Source organism: Dendrobates tinctorius, unplaced genomic scaffold, assembly GCF_039654945.1.
Source record: "Dendrobates tinctorius isolate UK_male_01 unplaced genomic scaffold, ASM3965494v1 ptg000046l, whole genome shotgun sequence".
Lineage (NCBI taxonomy): Eukaryota > Metazoa > Chordata > Amphibia > Anura > Dendrobatidae > Dendrobates > Dendrobates tinctorius.
The window spans coordinates 83,775,875-83,800,574 of record NW_027361714.1 but is presented as its reverse complement, the minus strand read 5'-3'; the positions used below and the strand labels follow the sequence as shown (position 1 = coordinate 83,800,574).

Here is a 24,700-nt window from a genome sequence, read left to right as displayed (position 1 = left end):
ACTGACCGGCGGGGCATCCCTGCCGATCAGAGCCGCGGTTCTCACGCTGTCAAAACACAGCGTGAATGCTCAGCTGTGATCGGAGGTATAAAGCTCATCTCCGGTCACTCGCAGCAGCTCATTCACCAGTGTTTTTCAGCCTGGATGGACGCAATAACGGGCGACCAAAAGATCGTAACTGCACCAAAACAGCATCATTAAAAACATCAGCTAAGCACGCAAAAAATAAGCCCTCACCCAAACCGAGATCACGAAAAATGTAGACGCTACGGGTCTCGGAAAATGGCGCAATTTTTTTAAAGCAAACTTTTAAGTGGTGGAAAAAAATTCCAAAGAACCTAGACATGTTTGGTGTCTATGAACTCGTAATGACCTCCTCCGGTCATGAAGGGTTTAACATCCAATGACAAAGTACATCATTGGATGCCTCCCCCTGTTCCTCAACGCCGGAGTCCACACCTTTTCCGGCACATGACAGCTGATCTGTACAGTTGACATGTGCCCGAACAGCCGGGGTGATATCGCGATTCACCTGCGGCTGTTAACATGTTAAATGCCACTGTCAAACTCTGACAGCGGCATTTAACATGCACGCGCAGGAAGCGCGTCATTACCTCTTCCCATCGGCACCCGTGTCACATGACAGCAGGTCATCGATGGGTTGGCATCACAACCCGTGGTCGGTGCTCATAGCAAGTGAGCATATCTGCTACATAAAGCAGGGCTGCAGCTCCATAAAAACGGCAGATCGGCACGCAAAAAATAAGCCCTTACCCAGTCCCAGATCCCAAGAAATGGCAACTTTTTTTTTTCTTACAAACTTTTGAATTTTTTTTCACCACTTATGGCTCTGGGAAGAAGGGGAGCAAAAAATGAAAATGCAAAACCAAAAATACCCCTGGTCATTAAGGGGTTAATCCAATTGAGAATCTGTGTACAGACTTAAAGATTGCTGTTCACCAGAGCAGACCATCTAATTTGAAGGCTGTGGAGCAGTTTGGCCTCCATGAATGGGCAAAAATCCCAGTGGCAAGATGTGGAAAGCTCATAGAGACTTATCCAAAGCGATTTGCAGGAAATTTCCGCAAAAATAAAAAATTTCCGCTGAATAGTTATGCGCACTGAAGTTTTCAATTATTTTGTCCCATTTTTGTTACTTCACAATATCACAATAAAAGGGAAACCAAATATTCCCAGTTGTAGGCCATGTTCTTTACATGAACTCATGCAAATCCTCAAAAAAAATATGTTTTGTATATTAAATATCCTGTTAAATATATAGTTCATCCTTTTTACTATATGATGAGCAGTACCAGGTAATTATCTGAATATTGAACTGATATCTTTATAATAATGACACAAATGATTTGTTTTCACCACAAACTAGAGGTCAGTAGGTTTGATCGATATTACTTCATCTCTTGTATTGTGTAAGTAATTCGACTATTTTCATTAATAAAAAAAAAACACAGACGTGAATACCAAAGTGGTGATCCCCTCCATCCAGCATTGCACAATTACACTACTTGTATTGACCGGCTACATTGTGTATCTAATCCTGCAAAGGCTGACCATACAGTGGGACAACATAACTCTGAGTCAGTTGAAAGTCCTTCCGGTATTAAGGCAGCAGAGGCGGGGAAGGCCTGGTGCAGGATGAATGAACAATGATCAGGGGAGATTAGGTAAATAATAAAGTCACAGTCTATGTGCTGCAGAGTATCAGATTCCTGGCACAAGGCACTTTTGTTGTGTTCTGGGAAGAGGGATTAACACGTAGGTCTACAGAGAGCAGGGATTAGAGAAATCTACATTTGTTTATGCAATATTATCATGAAACAAAGTTTACTCTAGACATGGGGGTTGTTCCTCTATTTCTCCTACCACAAAATCATAAACTACATAAAATTAAGTCTACACTCTGTGGGGATACTCAGTTATCAGTGTTAAAGAGGTTGTCCGTTGAAAATAAATTAATGACCTATCCGCAGTATAGGTAGTAATTTGTTGATTGGTGGGGTACAACCATTGGGATCCGCACTGATCGCCAGAATGGGGAACTTTAATGCTCGTTAGAAGGGAGCGGCGGTGTACATGCCAAGCCTGCTGCTCCATTCATTCCTTATATCTTTTTCGATACTCCCATAGAGAATGACTGGATCATTGGTTTTTGTCCGACCTGCAGCACCATTTTGTGAAGGTGATAAAAATGACACGTTTTACCGACCAGTGTATGTGCCAACAGTCGGACACTGCTGATCAACAAATTATCCCCTGTTCTACAGTGAAAACAAGTTACGTCTAGCACAAGTGTAATACTAAGGCCAAATTCAGTCATCTGTGTATCATGGTCTGAGAATAGATAACTTGGCCAGAAACCAACAGCCTCATAGGTGAAGAAAATAAGTACTTGATCCCTTGCTGATTTTGTAGGTTTGCCACTGACAAAGACATGAACGGTCTATAGGTTAATTTTAACATTGAGAGATAGAATATCAAAAATAAAATCCAGAAAATCACACTGTATAAATTATATAAATTTGCATTTTGCAGAGAGAAATAAGTAATTGATCCCCTACCAGCCATTAAGAGTTCTGGCTCCTAATCAACTCGTTACCTGCATTAAAGACAGCTGTCTTACATTGTCACCTTTATAAAAGACTCCTGTCCACAGACTCAATTAATCAGTCAGACTATCCTCTACAACATGGGCAAGACCAAAGAGCTTTATAAGGATGTCAGGGACAAGATCATAGACTTGCACAATGTTGGAATGGGCCACAAAACTATAAGTAAGACGCTGGGTGAGGAGACAACTATTGGTGCAATAGTAAGAAAATGGAAGAAATACAAAATGACTGTCAATCGATATCGATCCGGGGCATCATGCAAAATCTCATCTCATGGGGTATCCTTGATCATGTGGAAGGCGAGAGACCAGCCTAAAACTACACAAGGGGAACTTGTTAATGATCTCAAGGTAGCTGGCACCACAGTCACCAAGAAAACCATTGATAACACAATACGCCGTAAAGGTTTAAAATCCTGCAGTGCCCGCCAAGACCCAATGTTCAAGATGGCACATGTGCAGGCCCATCTGAAGCTTACCAGTGAACATCTGGATGATTCTGTGAGTGATTGGGAGAAGGTACTGTGGTCAGATGAGATAAAAATTGAGCTCTTTGACATTAACTCAACTCGTCATGTTTGGAAGAAGAAAAATGTGGCATATGACCCAAAGAACACTGTCCCTACTGTCAAGCATGGAGGTGGAAATATTATGTTTTGGGGGTGTTTCTCTGCTAAGGGCACACAACTACTTCACTACATCAGTGGGAGAATGGATGGAGCCATGTAACGTAAAATCCTGAGTGACAACCGCCTTCCCTTCTCCACGACATTAAAAATGGGTCATGGCTGGGTCTTCGAGCAAGACAATGACCCAAAACATACAGCCAAGGAGCGGCTCAAAAAGAAGCAAATTAAGATCATGGAGTGATTTAGCCAGTCCCCAGACTTTAACCCCTTTCTGACATCCGACGTACTATTCCATCCATGTGACCCGGCACAATTTGAACATCGATGGAAGAGTACGTCATCATGATCGGCCGGGTTCACTGCGGGTGCGCGGCCGATCGTGGCGGGGTGTCAGCTAATTCTCACAGCTTACACCCGGCACTAGGTGCCAGGAGCGGTAACAGACCGCTCCCAGCACTTTAACCCCTGAAATACTGCGATAAAACAAGATCGCAGCATTCTGCGAGCTGGCGCGGGGCTGACAACCCCTCTGCCTTTGGATCGGAGACCCCACTGCGTGACACTGAAAACGTCATCTTGTCCTGTAAAAAACGAGCCACCATACAGCTCCATCAGTGGAAAAATACAAAAGTGATAGCGCTCAGAATAAAGCGATGCAAAATTAATTATTTTTTCTATAAAATAGTTTTTATTATATAAAAGCGCCAAAACATAAAAAAAAATATAAATGAGGTATCTCTGTAATCGTACTGACAAAGAATAAAACTGCCTTATCATTTTACCACACACGGAATGGTATAAACGGCTCCCACAAAAAGAAATTCATGAATAGCTGTTTTTTCTTATTCTGTCTCTGAAAATGGTACCAATCTAAACGTCAGCTCGTCCCGCAAAATACAAAACCTCACATGACTATGTGGGCCAAAATATGAAAAAATTATAGCTCTCAAAATGAGGTGATGCAAAAACTATTTTTTGCAACAAAAAGCGTCTTTTAGCGTGTGACAGCTGCCAAACATAAAAATCCACTATTAGGCCTGTTTCACAAGTTCTGATATTTCCAGTACCGGAGATGTCAATGTCAGTGTGTGTAATACTTGCGGCACACGTGTCGCATGCGTGTGCCGCATCAGTACCACAAGGACTAGTGCCAAGGAAGAAGCGTTACAGTAAGCGCTGCTCCCCGGTGCTGAACACGGCTCTCATCATTCTCGGCGCGAGCATTTAAGTAATCAAAGAGACAGCAGGTGGCAGCTGATGGGATTATTACTCAAAAATCACAGTTTTCTCATGTGTCACTATTAAAATTACCAAACCTTTATTAATACTCGAAAAATTATTTTTTATATACTAAAATTAGTAATGCATCATACGCAAAGAAATGAAACACCATAGGGAGGTGCTTATCCCTACACTGACCTGTGTATCCCTACCTGTCAGCAGAGGTTGGAGCCCTAGGACCTGCGTATTGGCCCCCCCACTCGACAGCTTTCATTGCTAACCCTATAGGGCCCTATAGTGGCAGGGGTGTGATATAGTGTAGAACAGGTAGGTGAGAAAGAGGAGAGGTGTCTAGATGTATTCTTCTTGGGTTTCTTCAAAGATAATCTTCTCAATAAGAAATGTTACTACAATAGCTAACTAGAGGTTTATTTTCTTCAGATATCTCAAATACACCTGATCTAATGTGGTTGTTAAGAAGAACCCCCCAGAAACCATCAAACCCGATATTATTGGACCACTACAAAAAATTGGGCCTATGAAAGCTTGATAAATATGGTCTCCTCACGGCTAATTATATCATATACACAAGTCACTAGTTAGGCAAAAACATGTCCCATAAAGAAAAACCAGGTTCCCCCAAAATGAGTGCAGCACACCAAAACAGATCAACAAAAATACAAACAAATCAATGGGGTGCAAATTATGCACATCTGTAAAAGATAAGATACAAAAGGATTCACTATATGCAAAGGTTAGTCAATCCAATTTAGCAGCTTATTATCATAGTAGACCATCGTTCAATTGTCCATGGTTGACATGATAAAAAAGGATTAAACACAATATTGCACAATGCCCAGCATAGACGGGTCCAATATGAAGATTCAAGGATCCATTCATGGATAACACCATGCCACAATCATAACAAGACATGCTCTCTCCGTCAGTATTATAATCCAAGGATTGATAAATCAAGGATCCACTGTAACCACTCATTCAAGGACAGTGTGATTGAAGAATATGCAACATACATTTAATGAATCCACATAATCATACAATGAGACTAATAGAAAGGGTTAAATACCCTCTTTCTCCATAAATATTAGGAACCCAGAGACAAACAGATACAACTCCAATGCAAACTCGACACGTTTCCCCTCTTCCGAGGTTCATCAGGAGTATGATGGAAAGAATGGAGTACTTAGCGTATGCACAAGATGTACAGGATATGGTCTGATAGTCCGGGACAGTCCCCTCTCATGGTATGAAGCGTTACAGTAAGTGCTGCTCCCCGGCGCTGAACACTGCTCTCATCATTCTCCCCTGCCGGCGATCGGTGCAAGCATTTAAGTAATAAAAGAGACAGCAGGTGGCAGCTGATGGGATTATTACTCCCATCAGCCTACCTCTGCTGCTAATAACAGTGACAGCAGGAGCGGTGGATGGGAGTATTCATCTGCCGCTACTGCGCTGTAAATAAATAACGGTAGTTTAAAGAAAAACAGCTTGGGTTCCCCCCTATTTTTGATAACCAGCCAGACAAAACTCACAGCTGAGGGCTGCAACCCTCAGCTGTCAGCTTCAGCAAGACTGGTTATCAAGAATAGAGGGGTTCCCCACGCTTTTATTAATTATTTAAATAATTAAAAAAAAAAAAAAAGTGGGGTCCCCCTTATTTTTGACAACCAGCCTTGATAAATCAGACAACTGGGGGATGGTATTCTCAGGCTGGTAAGGAACCATGGATATTGACTCCCCCGAAGCCTAAAAATAGAAGCCTGCAGCTGTCCAGAAAAGGTACATCTATTAGATGCACCAATTCTGGTGCTTTGCCCAGCTCTTCCCACTTGTCCTGTAGTGGTGGCAAGTGGGGTAATATTTGTGGGGTGGATGTTACCTTTCAGGTGACACCAAGCCCCATGGCTTAGTAATGGCAAGGTCTATAAGTCATCCATCCATTATTTACCATACAACTATAGGATTAATAAACACAGACACCCAGAATAAAGTCCTTTATTTGAAGAAAAAAACAAACAAAAAAAAACAGACTACTTTATTAATCTCAATTAAACCAAACTTACATCCACGCCTAATCCAAGCAAAGCCCTTGATCTCCTGTAATAAAAAAGCAACAATATACCATACCTGGCCGTCATTGTGTCCCACCCCGTAATCCATGTCTGGGGGATATAGAGTATTCAACCTGGACGGTGCTAAAAGGCGACCGCCCCGGCTGAAAACCACTGGTGAATGAGCTGCTGGGAATGCAGTGACAGTAACCGAAGGTGACGTCATAGAGGTTACCTTCGGTCACGGAGCTCCTTTCCCAGCCGGGCTGAGCTGCGATCAGATCCCCACTATAGCACAGGGAAAGCTTACGGCGCTAACGGGGATCTAACTGAAGTCACCGCAGCTCGGCTGGGCTCGGAACGGAGCCCAGTGACCGGAGGTTACCTCTATGTCGTAACCCTCGGTTACTGACGCTGCGTTCCCCGCCAGGATGAGCTGCAGGAACGGCAGATGAATACTCCCATCCGTCAATCCTGCTGTCACTGTTATTAGCAGCAGCAGGGGTAGGCTGATGGGAGTAATAGTCCAATCAGCCACAGCCTGCTGTCTCTTATTACTTAAATGTAACTCTCATTATTCTCCCCTGCTCGCGCCGATCGACGACAGAGCAGGGGAGAATGATGAGAACCGTGTTCAGCACCCGTCGCCAGGAGACAACGCTTACTGTTATGCTTCTTTCCCAGCGCTGATGCGTGTCCCATGGATGTGTTATGTGTATGCACATGTGCAGGATGTTTTATAGCCCGTGCGGACATTAAAAAACGGACATGTCTGCGTGTTTTGCTCACGGACACACGGTCCGTGGAAACACACTGACATGTGCATAGACCAATTCACTTGAATAGGCAAATAGTGCTCCATTCCTCCCGAGTCTCTCCGCATGGCTAAGTAGTACTGTACAGCCACATATGGGGTATTGCCATGTTCAGTAGAAATTGCGGGACAAATTTTGTTGCCATTTTTACCCACTTCATGTGAAAATGTAAAATCTTTGGCTAAAACAAAATTTTGGTGGTAAAAATGTAGTTATTTTGTCCTCACTGACCAAAGGTATAAAATTCTGTGACACACCCAGTAAAATCTGGCGCTCCTTCCCTTCTAAGCTCTGCCATGCGCCCAAACAGTGGTTTACCCCCACATATGGGGTACCAACGTACTCAGGACAATTTGCACAATAATTTTTGGGGATGAAAGTTTTAGAATGGTGTCACTTTTGGGTATTTTCTATCATATAGACCCCTCAAAGTGACATCAAATGTGATGCGGTACCTAAAAAAAAAAAAAAAAAAAAAAAAAGGGTGTAAAAATGAGAAATCGCTGTTTAACTTTTAACCCTTGAAACTTCCTAACAAAAAAAAAAAAATTTGGTTCCAAAATTGTGCGGATGTAAAGTAAACATGTGGGAAATGTTACTTATTAAGTATTTTATGTGACATATGTCTGTGATTTAAGGGCGTGAAAATTCCAAGTTGGAAAATTTCACCAAATTTCTGTGTTTTTTTTTTACAAATAAGCGCAAGCAATAGCAAAGAAATTTTAACACTATCATGAAGTACAATATGTCACGAGAAAACAGTGTCAGAATCACCAGGATCCATGGAAGCGTTTCAGAGAAATTATCTCATAAAGGGACAGTGGTCAGAATTGTAAAAATTGGCCTGGTCATTAACATGCAAACCGCCCTTGGGCGTAGAGGGGTTAATCCAATAGAAAAATTATGGAGAGACTTGAAGCTCCAGGCTACCAAGAGACAGCCTCAAAATGTCAATGATTTAGAGATTATCTGCAAAGAGGAGTGGACCAAAATTCCTCCTGGCATGTGTGACATCCTCATGATCAACTACAAAAAACCTCTGACTGCTGTGCTTGCCAACAAGGGTTTGCCACCACGTATTAAGTCTTGTTTTCCAGAGGGATCAAATACGTATTTCTCACTGAAAAATACAAATAAATTTATATAATTTAAAAACAATGTGATTTTCTGGATTTTATTTTTGATATTCTCTCTCTCAATGTTCATGTCTTTGTCAGTGGGCAAACTTACAGAATCAGCAAGGGATCAAATACTTATTTTCCCTGCTGTATATGAGGCTAGTAAGTTCAGGTTAGGAGACCTGCAGCCAGTCCTTGCAATGCAGTCCGTATTTGGTTTGTGATACACGGACATCTGAATGAGAGCTAAGGGCCTGCAGTAGGCATACTACAGAGTATCAGTTTTGCCTGGAGTATTCCTATAATCTACACGATAGGTGTGGAACATGTTCTGAGGCTCTGAGATGTGCAAAGTGGATACAGAAGTTAAAGAGGGTTTTACACATAGCAATATCGCTAGCGATATCGCTATAACGTCACCGATTGTGTGACGTTATAGCGATATCGCTAGCGATATCTCTATGTGTGATACTTACCTCCGACCGGCTCCCCCGCTGGCTATCGCTGATCGCGCGAGAATGTCTGGCTCCATTTCTCGTCATCAGCTTCCTGCTGGGCTTCCTGCTGTGACGACGAGCGACGCGTGGCTGCGGGCGGGAGGACGTCTTCATCGCTGTGTGTGAAAGGTGAGTATATGGCGCTGCGTCGCTGCTGCATCGCTGTGAGATCTTTCTGTGTGAAAGCTCACTAGCGATCATTTAGCGATGCACCAGCCATCCTGACCGGGTCGGATCGCTGGTCGGATCGCTGGTGCATCGCTAAATGTAAAAGGGCCTTTAGTCTACTCCACAGAAGTTGAGTGCCAGCAATGTTATAGACCCGCCACCCGCTTGCAGCAGCTAACCCCCCATGGTGGGAAGATACTTAACTGCAATCTGTGATAAAAAGAACAATTAAAACTAATAATAATAATAATAATCTTTATTTATATAGCGCCAACATATTGTGCAGCTCTTTACAGTTTAACAGTTTCAAACACAAGTTATAAGTAACAACGTTAACAATACAATAACTAACGCAAAATAAAACAACCCTGCTCGTGACAGCTTACAATCTACAATGAGGTGGGGGAGATACAAAGTACATTTGTGTATTTACAATGATGGTCCAGCCATCTTGAGGGAGTGGGGGATAGGTGGAGATAGTGAATGGATAACACACACACTTACACATAAAATGACTGATTAGGGAACGTGATAGGCCGCTCTGAACAAAACTATGCAAATTGTGGATGGTCCTAATTTCTTGGGGTAGAGCATTCCAGGGGATTGGCGCTGCGCGGATTAGTGCAGAGGTTAGTCGAAATTAGTTTTCAGAGCGCAACGATTGACTAGGCCGATAGACAAAAATGAGGGAGATGTAAGGGGGTGCTGCACTGTGGAGAGCTTTGTGGGTGAGAACAAGTACTTTGAATTGGATCCTATAATGAATGGGCAGCCAGTGTAATGCTTGGCGAAGAGCGGATGCCTCTGAATACCGAATAGCTAGATGGACAACCCTGGCTTCTGCATTAAGGATAGAGTGGAGAAGGGAAAGTTGAGTGAGGGGGAAGCCAATTAATAGAGCATTGCAGTAGTCCAGACGGGAGTGGATCAAGGCGACAGTGAGTTTTTGCTGTTTACATGATGAGAAAAGGGCGAATTCTAGAGATGTTCTTTAGGTGTAAGCGGCAAGTGTGGGCAAAAGATTGTACATGGGATGTGAAGGAGAAATTGGTGTCAAACATAACACCCAGACAGAGCGCCTGCTGCCGAGGTGTTATCATGGTGCCACCCACGGAGAGGGAAACGTCAGCTTTAGGGAGGTTAGTAGACGGCGGGAGCAGAAGTTCAGTTTTGGAAAGGTTGAGTTTCAGATAGTTCAGATGGAGAGCGAACAGTCATTGGCGTTCTGTAGTACAGCGGGAGTAAGGTCAGGGATGACATGTATAGTTGTGTGTCATCGGCATAAAGATGGTACTGAAAGCCAAATCTGCTGATGGTCTGTCCAATTGGGGCCGTGTAGAGAGAGAAGAGAAGTGGGCCAAGGACTGAGCCATGAGGTACCCTGACAGCGAGAGGAAGAGGAGATGAAGTGGAGCCAGCGAACAGAACACTGAATGAGTGGTCAGAAAGATAGGAAGAGAACTAAGAGAGGGCAGTAACCTTAATGCCAAGTGACTGGAGCCTAGAGAGTAGGAGGTGGTGGTCAACAGTCTCGAAAGCTGCAGAAAGGTCAAGAAGACTGAGCAGAGAGTGGTCACCATTACATTTTGCTGTCAGGTCGTCACTGGTCACTGAGTGCAGTTTCTGTCAAATGTAGGGGGCGGAAGCTGGACTGTGAAAGGTCTAGGAGGGAATGAGTGGTGAGGTAAAGGGTAAGGTGGGAGTAGACCAGGTGCTTCGAGAGTTTACAGACTAAAAGGAGATTGGAGACTGGTTTGTAGTTATTTGTGCAGGATGGGTCGAGAGCGGGTTTCTTAAATAATGAAGTAATGACAGTGTTTGAAGGAGGATGGGAAGATGCCTGAGGAGAGGGAGAGGTTAAAGATTGTAGTTAGGCGAGTTTTGACAACTGGAGAGAGAGACTGGAGGAGATGTGAGGGATTGGGGTCAGTAGTGCATGTAGTTGGACGAGAAGAGAGGAGCCTGGAGACTTCTTCTGTGATGGGATCAAATGTGGAGAGTGAGCCAGGGGCAATGCCGGAAGGTATGGGAGTCACAGCACTTGGTGGCTGGGAGCAGATTTCCTGATGGATGTTATCTATTTTCTCTATAAAGTGGGAAGCCAGGTCATCAGCACAAATATCTGTGGTAGGGGCTTGTGCTTTCGGCCTGAGGAGGGAGTGAAAGGTGTCAAAACGTTTCTTGGGGTTGTTGGATAGTGAGAAGATCAGGGTGGTGTAGGAGGTCTGTTTGGAGAGGTGAAGGGCAGGTAATAGGTTATTAACATAAATTTGAAGTGGATGAAGTTTTCTGGTGTGCGAGTTTTCCTCCATAAGCGTTCAGCACTCCGAGAGCATCGCTGGAGAAGTCGAGTTTGCAATGTGAGCCAGGGCTGTTTTACTCTGTGCTTGGAGGTTCTGAGGTTGAGGGGCACTACTTGGTCCAGGGTGCTTCTGAGAGTGTCATTGTAGTGGGGTACAGCCAGATTAGGACAGGAAAGAGAGGAGACTGGGGACAGTGATGAGTGTAGGGAGTCTGAAAGTGTATGAGGGTTAATGGCTTGTAGATTTCTGAATGTGTGGTAGGTAGAAGTGTGCTGGGGTGGGTGAGGAATTGTGGGGTTAGGGTTGGAGTTAGAATTGGGGGGTTTCCACTGTTTGGGCACATCAGGTGCTCTCCAAACGCAACATGGCGTCTGATCTCAATTCCAGCCAATTCTGCGTTGAAGAAGTCAAATGGTGCTCCTTCCCTTCCAAGCTCTGCCATACGCCCAAACAGTGTTTTACCCCCACATATGGGGTATCAGCCTACTCAGGACAAATTGCAAAACAACTTTTGGGGTCCCATTTCTCCCGTTACCCTTAGGAAAATAAAAAAAATTGGGGGCAAAAATATCATTTTTGTGGAAAAAAAAAATATGATTTTTTTATTTTCACGCCCAGGCGTTATAAACTTCTGTGAAGCACTTGGGGGTTCAAATTGCTCACCACACATCTAGATAAGTTTCTTAGGGGGACTAGTTTCCAAAATGGGGTTACTTGTCGGGGGTTTCCACTGTTTAGGTACATCAGGGGCTCTCCAAAGGCAACATGACATCCGCAGACCATTCCATCAAAGTCTGCATTCCAAAATGTCACTACTTCCCTTCTGAGCTCTGACGTGTGCCCATACAGTAGTTTTCACCCACATATGGGGTATCAGCGTACTCAGGACAAATTGGACAACAACTTTTGGGGTCCAATTTCTCCTGTTACCCTTGGGAAAATAAAAAAATTGGGGACTAAAAGATCATGTTTGGGGAAAAAATGTGATTTTTTTATTTTCACGCCCGGGTGTTAAAAACTTCTGTGAAGCCCTTGGGTGCTCAAAGGGCTCACCACACATTTAGATAAGTTCCTTTGGGGGGGGGGGGTCTAGTTTCCAAAATGGTGTCATTTGTGGAGGGTTTCCACTGTTTAGGCACATCAGGGGCTTTCCAAACGTGGCATGGCTGTTGTGAATTCTTTGGCTCCCCCTGCTCCCTCTGGTGGTTACTGGAGGTAGTGGAGCTGGCCATATTGACAGAGGTCTGCCACCTGATGATGACGACAGGAGGTCTGGGGTTACTGATTGGAGTATTTAAGTCTGCAGACTTCCTTCAATCCCTGCTGGTGATTGCTTTCCTGTGCATTTTGAGGTCTGATGTACAAAAAAACACTGAAGTCACAACTTCGCCCCCACTATATCAGCACTCTGGTATGAACTAGAAGCAAAGCAAAAGAGACCAATATAACAGGGGACTAAAACGGACACAGGCTGTAACATATGGAGCGGTGGTCCAGCACAGCCCTGTTGTGAACTCATTTTCTGGTCTGCCTCTGGTTTCTGGTGAGGGAACGGTTTGTGCTGACAGAGGAGTTGTGAGATCTCTTTCCAGGCTCCCTCTGGTGGTGGCAGGAGGTAATGAAGCTGATCTAATTAACAGAGACCTACCACCTGATAATGAGGACGACGATTGGACATCGGGAGTCTCAGACTGCATTTAAGACAGCCGACTCCCTATTCCCATGCTGGTGATTTTTTTCCTGCCTCCTGAGGTCTTGGTTTTCAGCTCAGTTCTGTCTTCTCAAGCTAACTTTTCTCTGCTAATGTTCACATTTGATTTGGTTTTGTCTATTCAGTTTTTGTGTGGTCAGCCAGCCCCGGATGAGGCTGTGCTGAATTTCCACTCTTATGTTACTGTATGTGCCAGTTTGCTTTTTGTCCCTTATTAGATTGGCCTCTTTTTGCTCTGTTCTCAGAATATGCCAGAGTGCTGATATAGTGTGTGAAGTCTAGTGACTTCAGGGTTTCTTTTGCTATCAGAAGTGTTGGACATTTTTTGCAGGGTTTTTTGGCATGATTGCAGACAGTATCTTTCCTTTCTAGTTAGTGTGGGCCCCATCGTTTGCTCAGCCTATTTTCCTACCTCTGTGTTTGTGCTTTCATCTTGTTTCACCGTCAATACATGTGTGGGGGCTGTCTATTCCTTTGGGGTCTGCTCTGGGGCAGATTAGATTTCCCCTTTTCTTGCTTTAGGCTTATTTAGTCCTCCGGCTGTGACAAGGCGTCCAGAATCATCGTAGGTACGCTCCACGGCTGCTGTTAGTTGTGTGGTTAGGATCAGGGCTCTGCAATCTGCGTAGTTACCAACCTCTCTGGTTTTCTGTGACTTAGCTTGGTTTTGTTTTCCTCCTCAGTGACCCAATCATAACACAGCCCCCAGAGGAGCAAGCTGAACCCGCACAACAAGCAGAGAGACAAAAACAGATCAGATGCAAAGGATTAGCAAATGAGCACTTAGCTGAACAATGCAGGATCAGGGCAGGAGACATCAGACCTCAGAATGCACTGGAAAGCAATCACCAGCAGGGATTGAAGGAAGTCTGCAGACTTAAATACTCCAATCAGTAACCCCAGACCTCCAATCATCATCATCATCATCATCATCATGTGGCAGACCTCTGTCAATCTGGCCAGCTCCACTACTTCCAGTAACCACCGGAGGGAGCAGGGAGAGCTACGGCTCAGAAGTCTGAGCCAGGGAATTCACAACACATGCCGTCCAATCCCAATTTCAGCCAAAAAAGTCAAATGGCGCTGCTTCCCTTCCAAGCTCTGCCATGCGCCTAAATAGTGGTTTACCCCCACATGTGGGGTATCAGCGTACTCAGGACAAATTGCACAATAATTTTAGGGTCCTGTTACCCTTGGGAAAATAAAAATTGGGGGTGAAAAGATCATTTTTTTGGAAAAAATATGATTTTTTAATTATACGGCTGTAAGTTATAAACTTCTGTGAAGCCCTTGTGGGTTCAAAGTTCTCACCACATATCTAGATAAGTTCCTTGGGGGGTCTAGTTTCCAAAATGGGGTCACTTTTGGGGGGTTTCCACTGTTTAGGCACATCAGGGGCTCTCCAAACGGGACATGGCGTCCGATCTGAATTCCAGCCAATTTAGCATTGAAAAAGTCAAACGGCGCTCCTTCCCTTCTGAGCTCTGCCATGCGCCGAAACAGTGGTTACCTCCCACATATCAGGTATCAGCGTACTCAGAAGAAATTGCACAATAACTTTTGCAACCCAATTTCTCCTGTTACCCTTGGTAAAATAAAAGAAATTGGACCTGAAGTAATTTGTGAAAAAAAGTTAAATGTTCATTTTTTTAAACATTCAAAAAATTCCTGTGAAGCACTTGAAGGGTTAATAAAATTCTTGATTGTGGTTTTGAGCATCTTGAGGGGTGCAATTTTTAGAATGGTAGTGAGTACCATTTTACCCTCAGGCGAATCATAAACTTGTACAAAATTGGCCTGAGTAAATGAAATATTACTATTTTTTCCAATAATATGTTGCTTTGACCCCAAGTTTGCAATTTTCAGAAGGGGTAAAAGGAGAAAACAAACAGTACAATTTGTTATGCAAATTCTCCAGAGCACATTAATACCCCAAAAGTGGTCGAAAACAACTTTGAAGTACAGTGCAAAGCTCAAAAGGGAAGGCGCGGCATATTACCGTGCAGATTTTGCTTAAGTGGTTTGAGGGGGCCAAGTCACAATGGCAGAGCCCCTGATGTGCCAGAATATCAGAAACCCCCGTAACTGACCCCATATTACAAACTACACCTCTCAATGAGTTCATCTAGGAGTGATTATATTGACACCAAAAGTGGGTCACAGAATTTTATACCATTGGGCAATGAAGAAAAAATAATTACATTTTTACCACAGAAAAAATTGTATTAGACCCAAATTTTAACACTGGGAAATGGGTAAAAATGGTGCCAAAATGTGTCACACAATTTCTGCTGAACTTGGCAATACCCCAGATGTGGCTGTACAGTATTGCTTAGCCACACTGCAAGACTCGGGATGGACCAAGCGCTATGTGACTCTTGGAGAACAAATTATTATATAATAGTTTCCGGACTCCATATACAGAGCCCCTAAATGCCAGAAAAGCAGAATCCCCCCTCAAGTAACCCCATTTTGGAAATTACACCCCTTTGGGAATTTATCTACAGGTGTAGTGACAATTTTGACTCCATAAGTGTTTTCCAAACTGCCGTTGTAGTGACAAGTACGTTATACGCAGCCCATGCTTCTGGAGACATGCACTCGTAAATTAGTTGGCCTCTCATCGCTACAGAAAAGCATGTGGACGCTAAATTAGGATTAATAACACTGGGGCTTAGAAGGGAGGGCGGGCATTTGGATTTGGGAGCACAGAATTTGCTGAACTTCTTTTTAGGGTGAGGAGCCATTTCACTTACGCACCCTTCTCACATAGTGAGATCGCTAGCGATATCGCTAAAGCGTCACCGATTTTGTGACGCAACAGCGATACCGCTAGCGATCTCGCTACGTGTGACACGTACCTGCGACCGGCCCCCCTGCTGGATATCGCTGATCATGCTGGAATGTCCTGGGCCATTTTTTCCTCGTTGGCGTCCCGCTGGCGCCGAGTAGCGACGCATGGACGCAGGCGGAAGTCGTCATCATCACTTCGGTGTAACAGGTAAGAGCGACCGCCAACGGGCTGCTGAGATCTGCCTGTTTGGCAGCTCACTAGCGACCAATTAGCGATGCACCAGCGATCCTGACTAGGTCGTATCGTTGTCGGGATCACTGGTGCATCGCTAAATGTAACAGGACCTTTATCCAGAGCCTTTGTGCTACCAGTAATATGGAAGCTCCGATATTTCTATTAACAGATGATGGACCTGAATGGGGACTTGCTTTGCTCTGAGTGACGTGATTCAGATGAAACCCCCGAGGGATCCATTCACTATATTGAGGCAGCATCAAAGGTGCGCAAAAACTGGCGGACAGCGCTTTTATGTATGACTATAAAGACAGACACTGCCGGATCACAGGTCAGACGGCATCCACAGTGACTCCATCTGCCTCATTATAGGGAATTTTTCTGTGGGGGTTTCGTCTGAATCACGAATTTCAGAGATTTACGCGGAAACCCCAGTGTAAGCGCTCAGCGCAGAGAGCAGGATAAATGTGCACCGATCCTTACTACAATCTTTGGGAGGCAGAATCAACAGCGGGTGAAGAATTGGCTTATTTTTCACACCGTATCTCTTGTGGTATGAGTGATATGGTAACTTTATTCTTTGCGTCGGTGTGATCACAACGATACCATATTTATATCGGGTTTTTAAGTTAGGCTGCTGTCACACACTAAAAGATGCTTTTCATTGCATCACCATATTTTGAGGGCTACAATTTTTCCATATTTCGGCTGACAAGAGTCATATGATGGCTTGTTTTTAGCATGACAAGTTGACATTTTTATTGGTACCATTTGCGGCCACATGACATTTTTTGACTGCTTTCTATTCTGATTTTTGGGAGACAGAATGATCAAACACCAGCAATTCAGAAATTGCTTTTTAGGTGTTTCTTTATTGCCATTCTGTGTGTGGGAAAATTGATAAAGCAGCTTTATTTTTCAGGTCAGTACGATTACAGTGATACAATATTTATATTTTTTTTTATGTTTTGCCACTTTTTCACAATAAAAACTTTTATAGGAAAAATAATTGTTTTTGCAACACTTTATTCTGAGGGCTATAACTTTATTTTTCCACTGTTGCAGCTGTATCATGGCTTTTTTTTGCGGGACAAGATGACGTTTTCATCACAACCATTTTTACTTTGATTTGACTTTTTGATTGCGTTTTATTCTACTTTTTGTTCGGCGACATGATGAAAAAGTCTCATGAGGAGGCGCGGGTACTGACCTAGAGACAGTGCAGCCTGCTGAGAAGAATATAGGGATGCGATCAGTTACTCCAGGGAACTAGTGTGCTTGATCAGCGCGCGCTCTCCCACCGAAGCCTGTATCAAATGAGCAGCAGCAATTCATCGCTCAGCCGCTGCAACTATAAGCAGTATACTCACCTGCAGAGCATTGTGCCGACGTTCCCCCTAGCTGACACTGGCTTGGTCCGTATGGGGGATTGCTGGCACTTGTGATACGCATTTAACGTTGCTGGGTGTAAGAAGGCGCCAACCTTAATTACTATCTAACCAACTATTAATAACAAGGTGGACGCACTGTCATTTGGGGTCATTTTATTATGACTGTTTTAACAATACAGATCACTTATAACTGATGGGGTTAATGTGACATGATTTTAATTGATAAGGTGTATAGCACCATAATTTATTCATTCTAACTTCAAATAGAGTGCCTTAATAGGATTGGACTCCAGCCTTTAATTTCTAGGGTCAATGGCTGGGACGCCATCTTATATATTTCAATCTGAGGTCTAATCGCCTGGGTCTTAGTGGATTATAGTGGTGAATACAATATTTAAGTCACACATTGTGATTATATATATATATATATATATATATATATATTTTGATAAATGAATCTGCATTTTAAATCAAATATTACATTTTAGTTTATGATTTATAATAAAAGTTTAATTTTATCCACACTCCTATTCCTTCCCCTTTATCGCATGCTGAAAAAGCAAAGGTTTTTGCTCAGTTTTTTTTTTTTTACGGTGTGCACTGAAGTTAACTAGTGTTTTTATGTATTTATTCGTTTCATTTTTTTTCTTTTTTTAAATTTATTTTTTGCTTTTTTTTTTTTTTTTTTTTTTTAATAGTTTTAAAACTTTTTTTTTTACTTTCTTTTTACTTTTGTACTTAGTCCCTAAATGGAACTTGAATTTTTATTTTTATGATCATTGGTCTCATACAATGCAATACACATATATTGCATTGTATGAGACCTAACAGTGTTACACAGGCAGACCACCTGTTACCCAGCAGCTGAGTCTAACAAGCCACCGCAACAGGCAGACCCGAAAGTCATCACATGACCTCCGGCTTCCGGGACAATGCTGGATCTCCCGTGATTTGATCAGATCTCACCACGCAAGACCGAGGTGAGTACAGAAGGGGTCTCCCTCGGCTGTCTTCTAAATGCAGCGACAGCGATTCGATGATGTCACCTGTCAGAACTACCCCTCTGCACAGGAATCGCAGCGCTTCCAGGACCTTGGGGGTCCTGAGCGCTGCAAGCCCACCAACTGCTTATAATAATCGGTGCTGCAGAGAGCCCAGCAAGCGCTGACGTTTATGTACAGTGGGCAGTCTCGAAGCAGTCAATAAACGTATAATTAATCATTATTTTGCAAAGTGCAAACTAGAACCCAAAGTCAAACACCACTATATTCAAATTTTAAAATGTAACCTTTATTAAATATCATAAGGTCTAAGGAAAAATTAAAATAAAAAATATGCAGGAACAGCGACTGTCTCATTCATACGTACATAGTAACTTTGCTATGTAGTCATGCATGGTATTAAATAATTTCCCATCAGATTTATATATGCCTGCAGGTTGCCATTTGCTGCAATCTATCTGGTCTCAAATGAAGAAGTCCTAATCCTGCCTGTTTAAAATATTAATTCTGCCTTCCCCAAATATGTTTCACTGGTTAAACCAGCTTCATCAGGGGAAGGGGAAATTTGGCAAAGTATGGTATTTCTGTTGTGCACTGAAGTTATAAAACCTCTGTTTGGGCGTCATTAGGGCATCACTGAAGGTGTACTAGTTACTAACCAACAAGAATGTACTCTTACTTATTGTTTAACTCACAAATGAAGTAATCAAACAAATGCTATGGAAGCAACCAATTTGACAGATGTCTGTGCATGGTCTTTCGACCATCCAATCATTTGCCATTCCCCATGCATGCGCATTGCACAGTGGCGTTGTAATTCAGTGCCATCAGTACGTTTTTGTGACATAACACCGCACACCATCATAAAGGTCTAATATTTAGTAAGAACTGTCACGTACCTTGCCAGCGTCAATGAGCTCTCCTATTTCATCTAGTGTTGGACCACTAGGAGCAAAGAATCCCCATCGGTAGTGGATTCCTTTGTAGTAGTGCTAAAAAAGAAAGAAATGGCCTGGGACTTACTACATCTTGGACGTAGTACCACAACCTGTATAATGCTACCTGTGTACAAACAGTACGAAAAATATGTATTTGATAGACAGCCAATTTTCCCACCTACAAAGAGGTCTGTAATTATCGTAGGTACACATCAACTGTGGGAGATCAAATCTAAAAATATGTATGATTTTTAAATAATTAAATTGCATTTTATTGCATGAAATAAGCATTTGATCACCTATCAACCAGTAAGAATTCTGGCTCTCACAGACCTGTTAGTTTTTCTTTAAGAAGCCCTCCTACTCTGCACTCATTACCTGTATTAACTGAACCTGTATGAACTAGTTACCTGTATAAAAGACACCTGTCCACACACTCAATCACATTCCAACCTGCCTACAATGGCCAAGACCGAAGAGCTGCCTAAGAACAGCAGGGAAATAATTGTATACCTGCACAAGGCTGGGATGGGTTACAGGACAATGGGCAAGCAGCACAATTATTAGAAAATGGAAGAAATACAAGATGATTGTCAATCTTCCTCAGTCTGGGGCTCCATGCAGTATCTCGCCTTGTGGGGTAAGGATGCTTCTGAGATGTCAGGAATCAGCCTAGAACTACACAGGAGAACCTGTTCAATGACCTGAACAGCGCTGGGACTACAATCTCAAACATTACGGTTAGTAACACACTACACCGTCATGAAATAAAATCCTGCAAGGTACATGTCCAGACCCGTTTGAAGTTCGCCAATGACCATCTGGATCATCCAGAGGAGACATGAGAGAAGGTCGTGTGGTCAGATGAGACCAAAATAGAACTTATCAGTGTCAACTCACTCCCCGTGTTTGTAGGAAGAATAAGGATGAGTACAACCCCAAAAACACCAACCCAACCAAGAAGCATGGTGGGGGAAGCATTATACTTTTGGGGTGCTTTTCTGCAACGGGGACAGAATGACTGCATCGTATTGAAGGAAGGATGGATGGGGTCAGGTATTGCAAGATTTTGGCCAATAACCTCCTTCTCTCAGCAATATATTGAAGATGGGTCATGGCTGGGTCTTCCAGCATGACAATGACCCAAAACACATAGCCTGGGCAACTAAGAAGTAGTTCCGTAAGAAGCATTTCAAGGCCCTGTAGTGGCTTAGCCAGTCTCTAGGCTTGAACCCAATACAAAATCTTAGGAGGGAGCTGAAACTCAATGTTGCCGAGCAACAGCTCCAAAATTTGAAAGATCCGGGAGAAGATCTGTATGGAGCAGTGGCCCAAAATCCCTGCTGCAGTGTGTGCAAACCTGGTCAAGAACTACAAGAAATTTCTGATCTCTGCAACTGAAAAAGAAAGGTTTCTGTACCAAATATTAAGTTCTGTAATTCTATTATATCAAATACTTTTTTCATTAAATAAAATGCAAATTAATTATGTAAAAATCATACAATGTGATTTTCTGTTTTTTTATTTTTAGATTCTGTCTCTCACAGTTGAAGTGTACCTACGATAAAAGTTACAGACTTCTCCATTCTTTGTAAGTGGGAAAAACTTGCAAAGTTGGCAGTGTATCAGATACTTATTTTTCTCACTGTATAGCATATATTCTTGTTAGCACTTTGCACAGATCTACATTTTGATCATTCAGAAATGGGAAATATTACCTTCATTACTTTTGATGCCAGCGTAACACCTGTACGCATCATGCCATCTGCTATCCCCAGCTGGTCGTTGTTATACAAGAAAGGGGTGACCAGGGTGACATATGTGGCTCCAGACCATGGTTTTAGAAACTCAACAGCCAATTCTTCAGTAGTTCCTCCAATGTTATCAAGAATGGCATCAAATCTGAAATTGTAATTTTAAAACATTTATTTAAAAATAAACTGTGTTCCTACATGGGAAGGTCCATATCTCTCTCCAAGGATCTGTTTATACCAAGGAAGGGGACAGTATCATGGGAGCATTCTCTGCATCTGGAGGGGAAAATGTTTTTCCACCAACATAGAAGAGGATTCTTTACTGTTAGGGCAGTGAGAATCTGGAATTACCTGCTGAGGAGGTGGTAATGGCGAACTCAGTCGAAGGGTTCAAGAGAGGCCTGGATGTCTTCCTGGAGCGTAACAATATTGTATCTTACAGTTATTGTTAGGTTCTTTAGAAGGACTTAGATCTGGGGATTTATTCTGACAGAATTTTATAGGCTGAACTGGATGGACTAATGTCTTTTTTCGGCCTTACTAACTATGTTACATATTGTTTTCTTCTCATGTTGGGATGGTAAGGTTTGTTTTATTAAATATATACAAGTTTAGATTTTCTTTCTAGAATATGACTAAATAACATTGGTGATGTAAAAGATTGCACATATATACCAGACAACACTGCCATAAGAACACTAGTGTACCTGGAAGCAACATGCCATGGTCACCAGATAGGTCATTACACAAGCAGATGGGTTATTGCCCTGCATTCATATACTGAGCAGCAATTAACTTAACTATCACTACAGAAAGGGAATTTCTGCTAAGTAGATAACAAGTAATGAACATACATGATTTATGCATGTTCGCCCATGGATGAGCATGGCCAGGCTTCAAAAAGTGCAGATTTTGGATGTGACCAACACCATATAATGTGTTACGCAAATGGTGGTGAAACCACAGTGCCGTGGTTCGGAGAGAGCCTGGAGCGACGTAACTGAGCATAACGTAACTAAACCTGGTTCTTCATTAGAGCCCCTGATGTTGTGGTTAGACTTGAACCCAGGTGGGGATGTTCTAAACACACTCGCAGGAGACCTGCGTGCGCATATGCTTGGAGTAAACACACCGGAATCCCTGCGGGGAAGTGCAGGGATGCCGTCACTGTGCTAACTGTACTTCCCCCTTACGCCCCTTCTTCAAGACCACTAGAAATTTCTGAAGAAGTGGAGCATACATACAAGACCACTAGAAATTTCTGAAGAAGTGGAGCATACATATTTTCTTTTGGCTCCCAAGACCTTTCTTCAGGTCCCTTCCAATCGACTAAGAAAAAGGTCTTCCCTCTCACACTCTTCAAGGCTAGGATATTTTTCATCTCAAAAGACATCCTCAGAGCTGAAGGGAGCAGGTATAACACCAGGATCCTCGAAGAAGGGACTTAAGATGACAGGCTTCAGGAGGGACACGTGGAAGGAATTGGGTATTCGTAAGCAGGCTGGCAGTTTTAACTCATATGATAAGGCATTCATTTTTTGATGTCTTCAAAAGGGAACAATGAAGCGAGGACTTGACTTGTAGGATGGGATCTTGAGACGGATGTACTTGGAAGATAGCCATACCTTATCCCCTGGAAGATAAAAAGGAGGGTCCAAGCATTTCTTGTCCGCATGCTTTTTCATACGCTCAGACGTTTTCTCTTGAGTGACTTTAGTGTCCTCCCATATCTTTGAGAAATCTACTGGGCAGGTTGTACCCCAGAAGCAGCTGTCACTGGAAGAGGAACTCCTCCCTGTTGCCCAAAAACAACAAAAAAAATAGAGAACTCGCAGAAAATTCACTTATGTGGTTTTTATAGGAGAACTCTGCCCAGTGCCACAGGAAGCTAGCTGGAATCTGATTGATACTCTCTTGTCTGTTGGATTGAGGGAAGTATGCAGACGAGAAATCCAGGACTAAATTCAAAAGCTTGTATAAAGTTCGCCAGTGTTTGGATGTAAACGGGACACCTCGGTCAGATACAATGTGGCGAGGGAATCCGTGAAGATGGAAGATGTGCTGGATTAATTTCTCCGCGGGTTTCGGAGTGGATGAAAGGCCCAGTAATGGGGTGAAATGTGCCATCTTTGAGAAGCGATCCACCACTACCCAGATGATGGAACAGCCCAAGTACACAGGAAGATCTGAAATAAAGTCCAAGGCAATACGCTGTCAAAACAGCAAGGGCAGGTAGGAGTCACTCGGATGGGAGTTACCTAGAAATTTTGTGGCGGGCTCAGGAAGGGCAGGCGGAAACGAAATCCATGATTTCTTTACGCATGGTAGACCACAAGTAGTGACGATATAAGAGTTGCAAAGTCATTTTCTGCAAAGCATGACCATCCACCTTGGAGGAGTGGCCGCATCACAGAACTCGCCTCTTGCACGATTCTGATACCAGGCAGAATTTGGGACAGGTTTACTGGAGCCACAGTAACCATGTGGCTTGGATGGCTCGATGATGAGTTGAGGTTCCTCCTCTTGGTCAGTGGGCAGGAAGGAGCGGGTCAGTGCTTCTGCCTTGATATTTTTGTCAACTGGCTGGAAATGCAGAACAAATCAAAACGGACAAAGAATAATAACCACATTGTCTGGCACAGGTTCATTCTTTGCACAGACTGCAGATAGGCCAGGTTCTTGACGTCGGTATAAATGCCGACTGGATGAACTGCTCCCTTGAGAAGGTACAACTATCCCTCTAGAGCCATCTTGATTGCCAACAACTCTTGTAGTTGCGCTCAAGGACAGAAACCATACGTCACCATGCGGCTGAAATGGGTCTTCTGAGTAAGAAATGCTCTACCCCATAAGATGAAGTACTCCAGAAAGAATAGTTTATTCACTTATGGTCGATGTAATACTGGAGCAGAGGAGAAGTCTTGTTTCAGGGAAAGAAAAGCGTTCTCAGCCTCTGGAGTCCTTATCTTCGGATTGGCGCCCTAATGGTTGATGGAGAATAGTAGAGTGGTTCAGCACAAAAAATGCGGAATTGTTGGTAGTAGTTGATGAATCCTAGGAAACGCTGGATACGTTTAACACAGTCACGATGCGACCACTTGAGAAAGGAAGACACCTTCTCTGGATCCATTTCCAGTCCGAGATTATATAAAACACAAATTTCTCAAATTTTGCATACAGGCGATTCTCTCTGAGTCACTGCAGGGCTTGGCAAACGTTCTGCCTATGCAAGGGCAGATCTGGAGAGAAGATCAAGATATCGTTCACGTAGAACACGACAAACATACAGAGATCTCGAAAGATGTCGTTCACAAATTCTTGGAAGACAGCTGGGGCATTGCTGAGCCTAAATGGCATAACTCTGTATTCAGAATGACCATCCTGGGTGTTGAAAGCCACCTTCCACTCATCTCCTCGATGTATCTGGT

General features: G+C 43.2%; 1 protein-coding gene across 1 annotated transcript in view; it reads right to left on the bottom strand.

Moving 5' to 3' along the window:
* RTN4IP1 (reticulon 4 interacting protein 1) overlaps positions 1 to 24,700 on the bottom strand; it is a 64,410-nt gene that overhangs the window by 5,308 nt on the left and 34,402 nt on the right. The window contains exons 7-8 of the mRNA XM_073576083.1: positions 21,237 to 21,420; positions 19,480 to 19,572 (exon numbers count right to left, since the gene is read on the bottom strand). Coding sequence (XP_073432184.1) covers positions 19,480 to 19,572; positions 21,237 to 21,420 — 277 coding nt within the window. The remainder of the gene's footprint in view (positions 1 to 19,479; positions 19,573 to 21,236; positions 21,421 to 24,700) is intronic.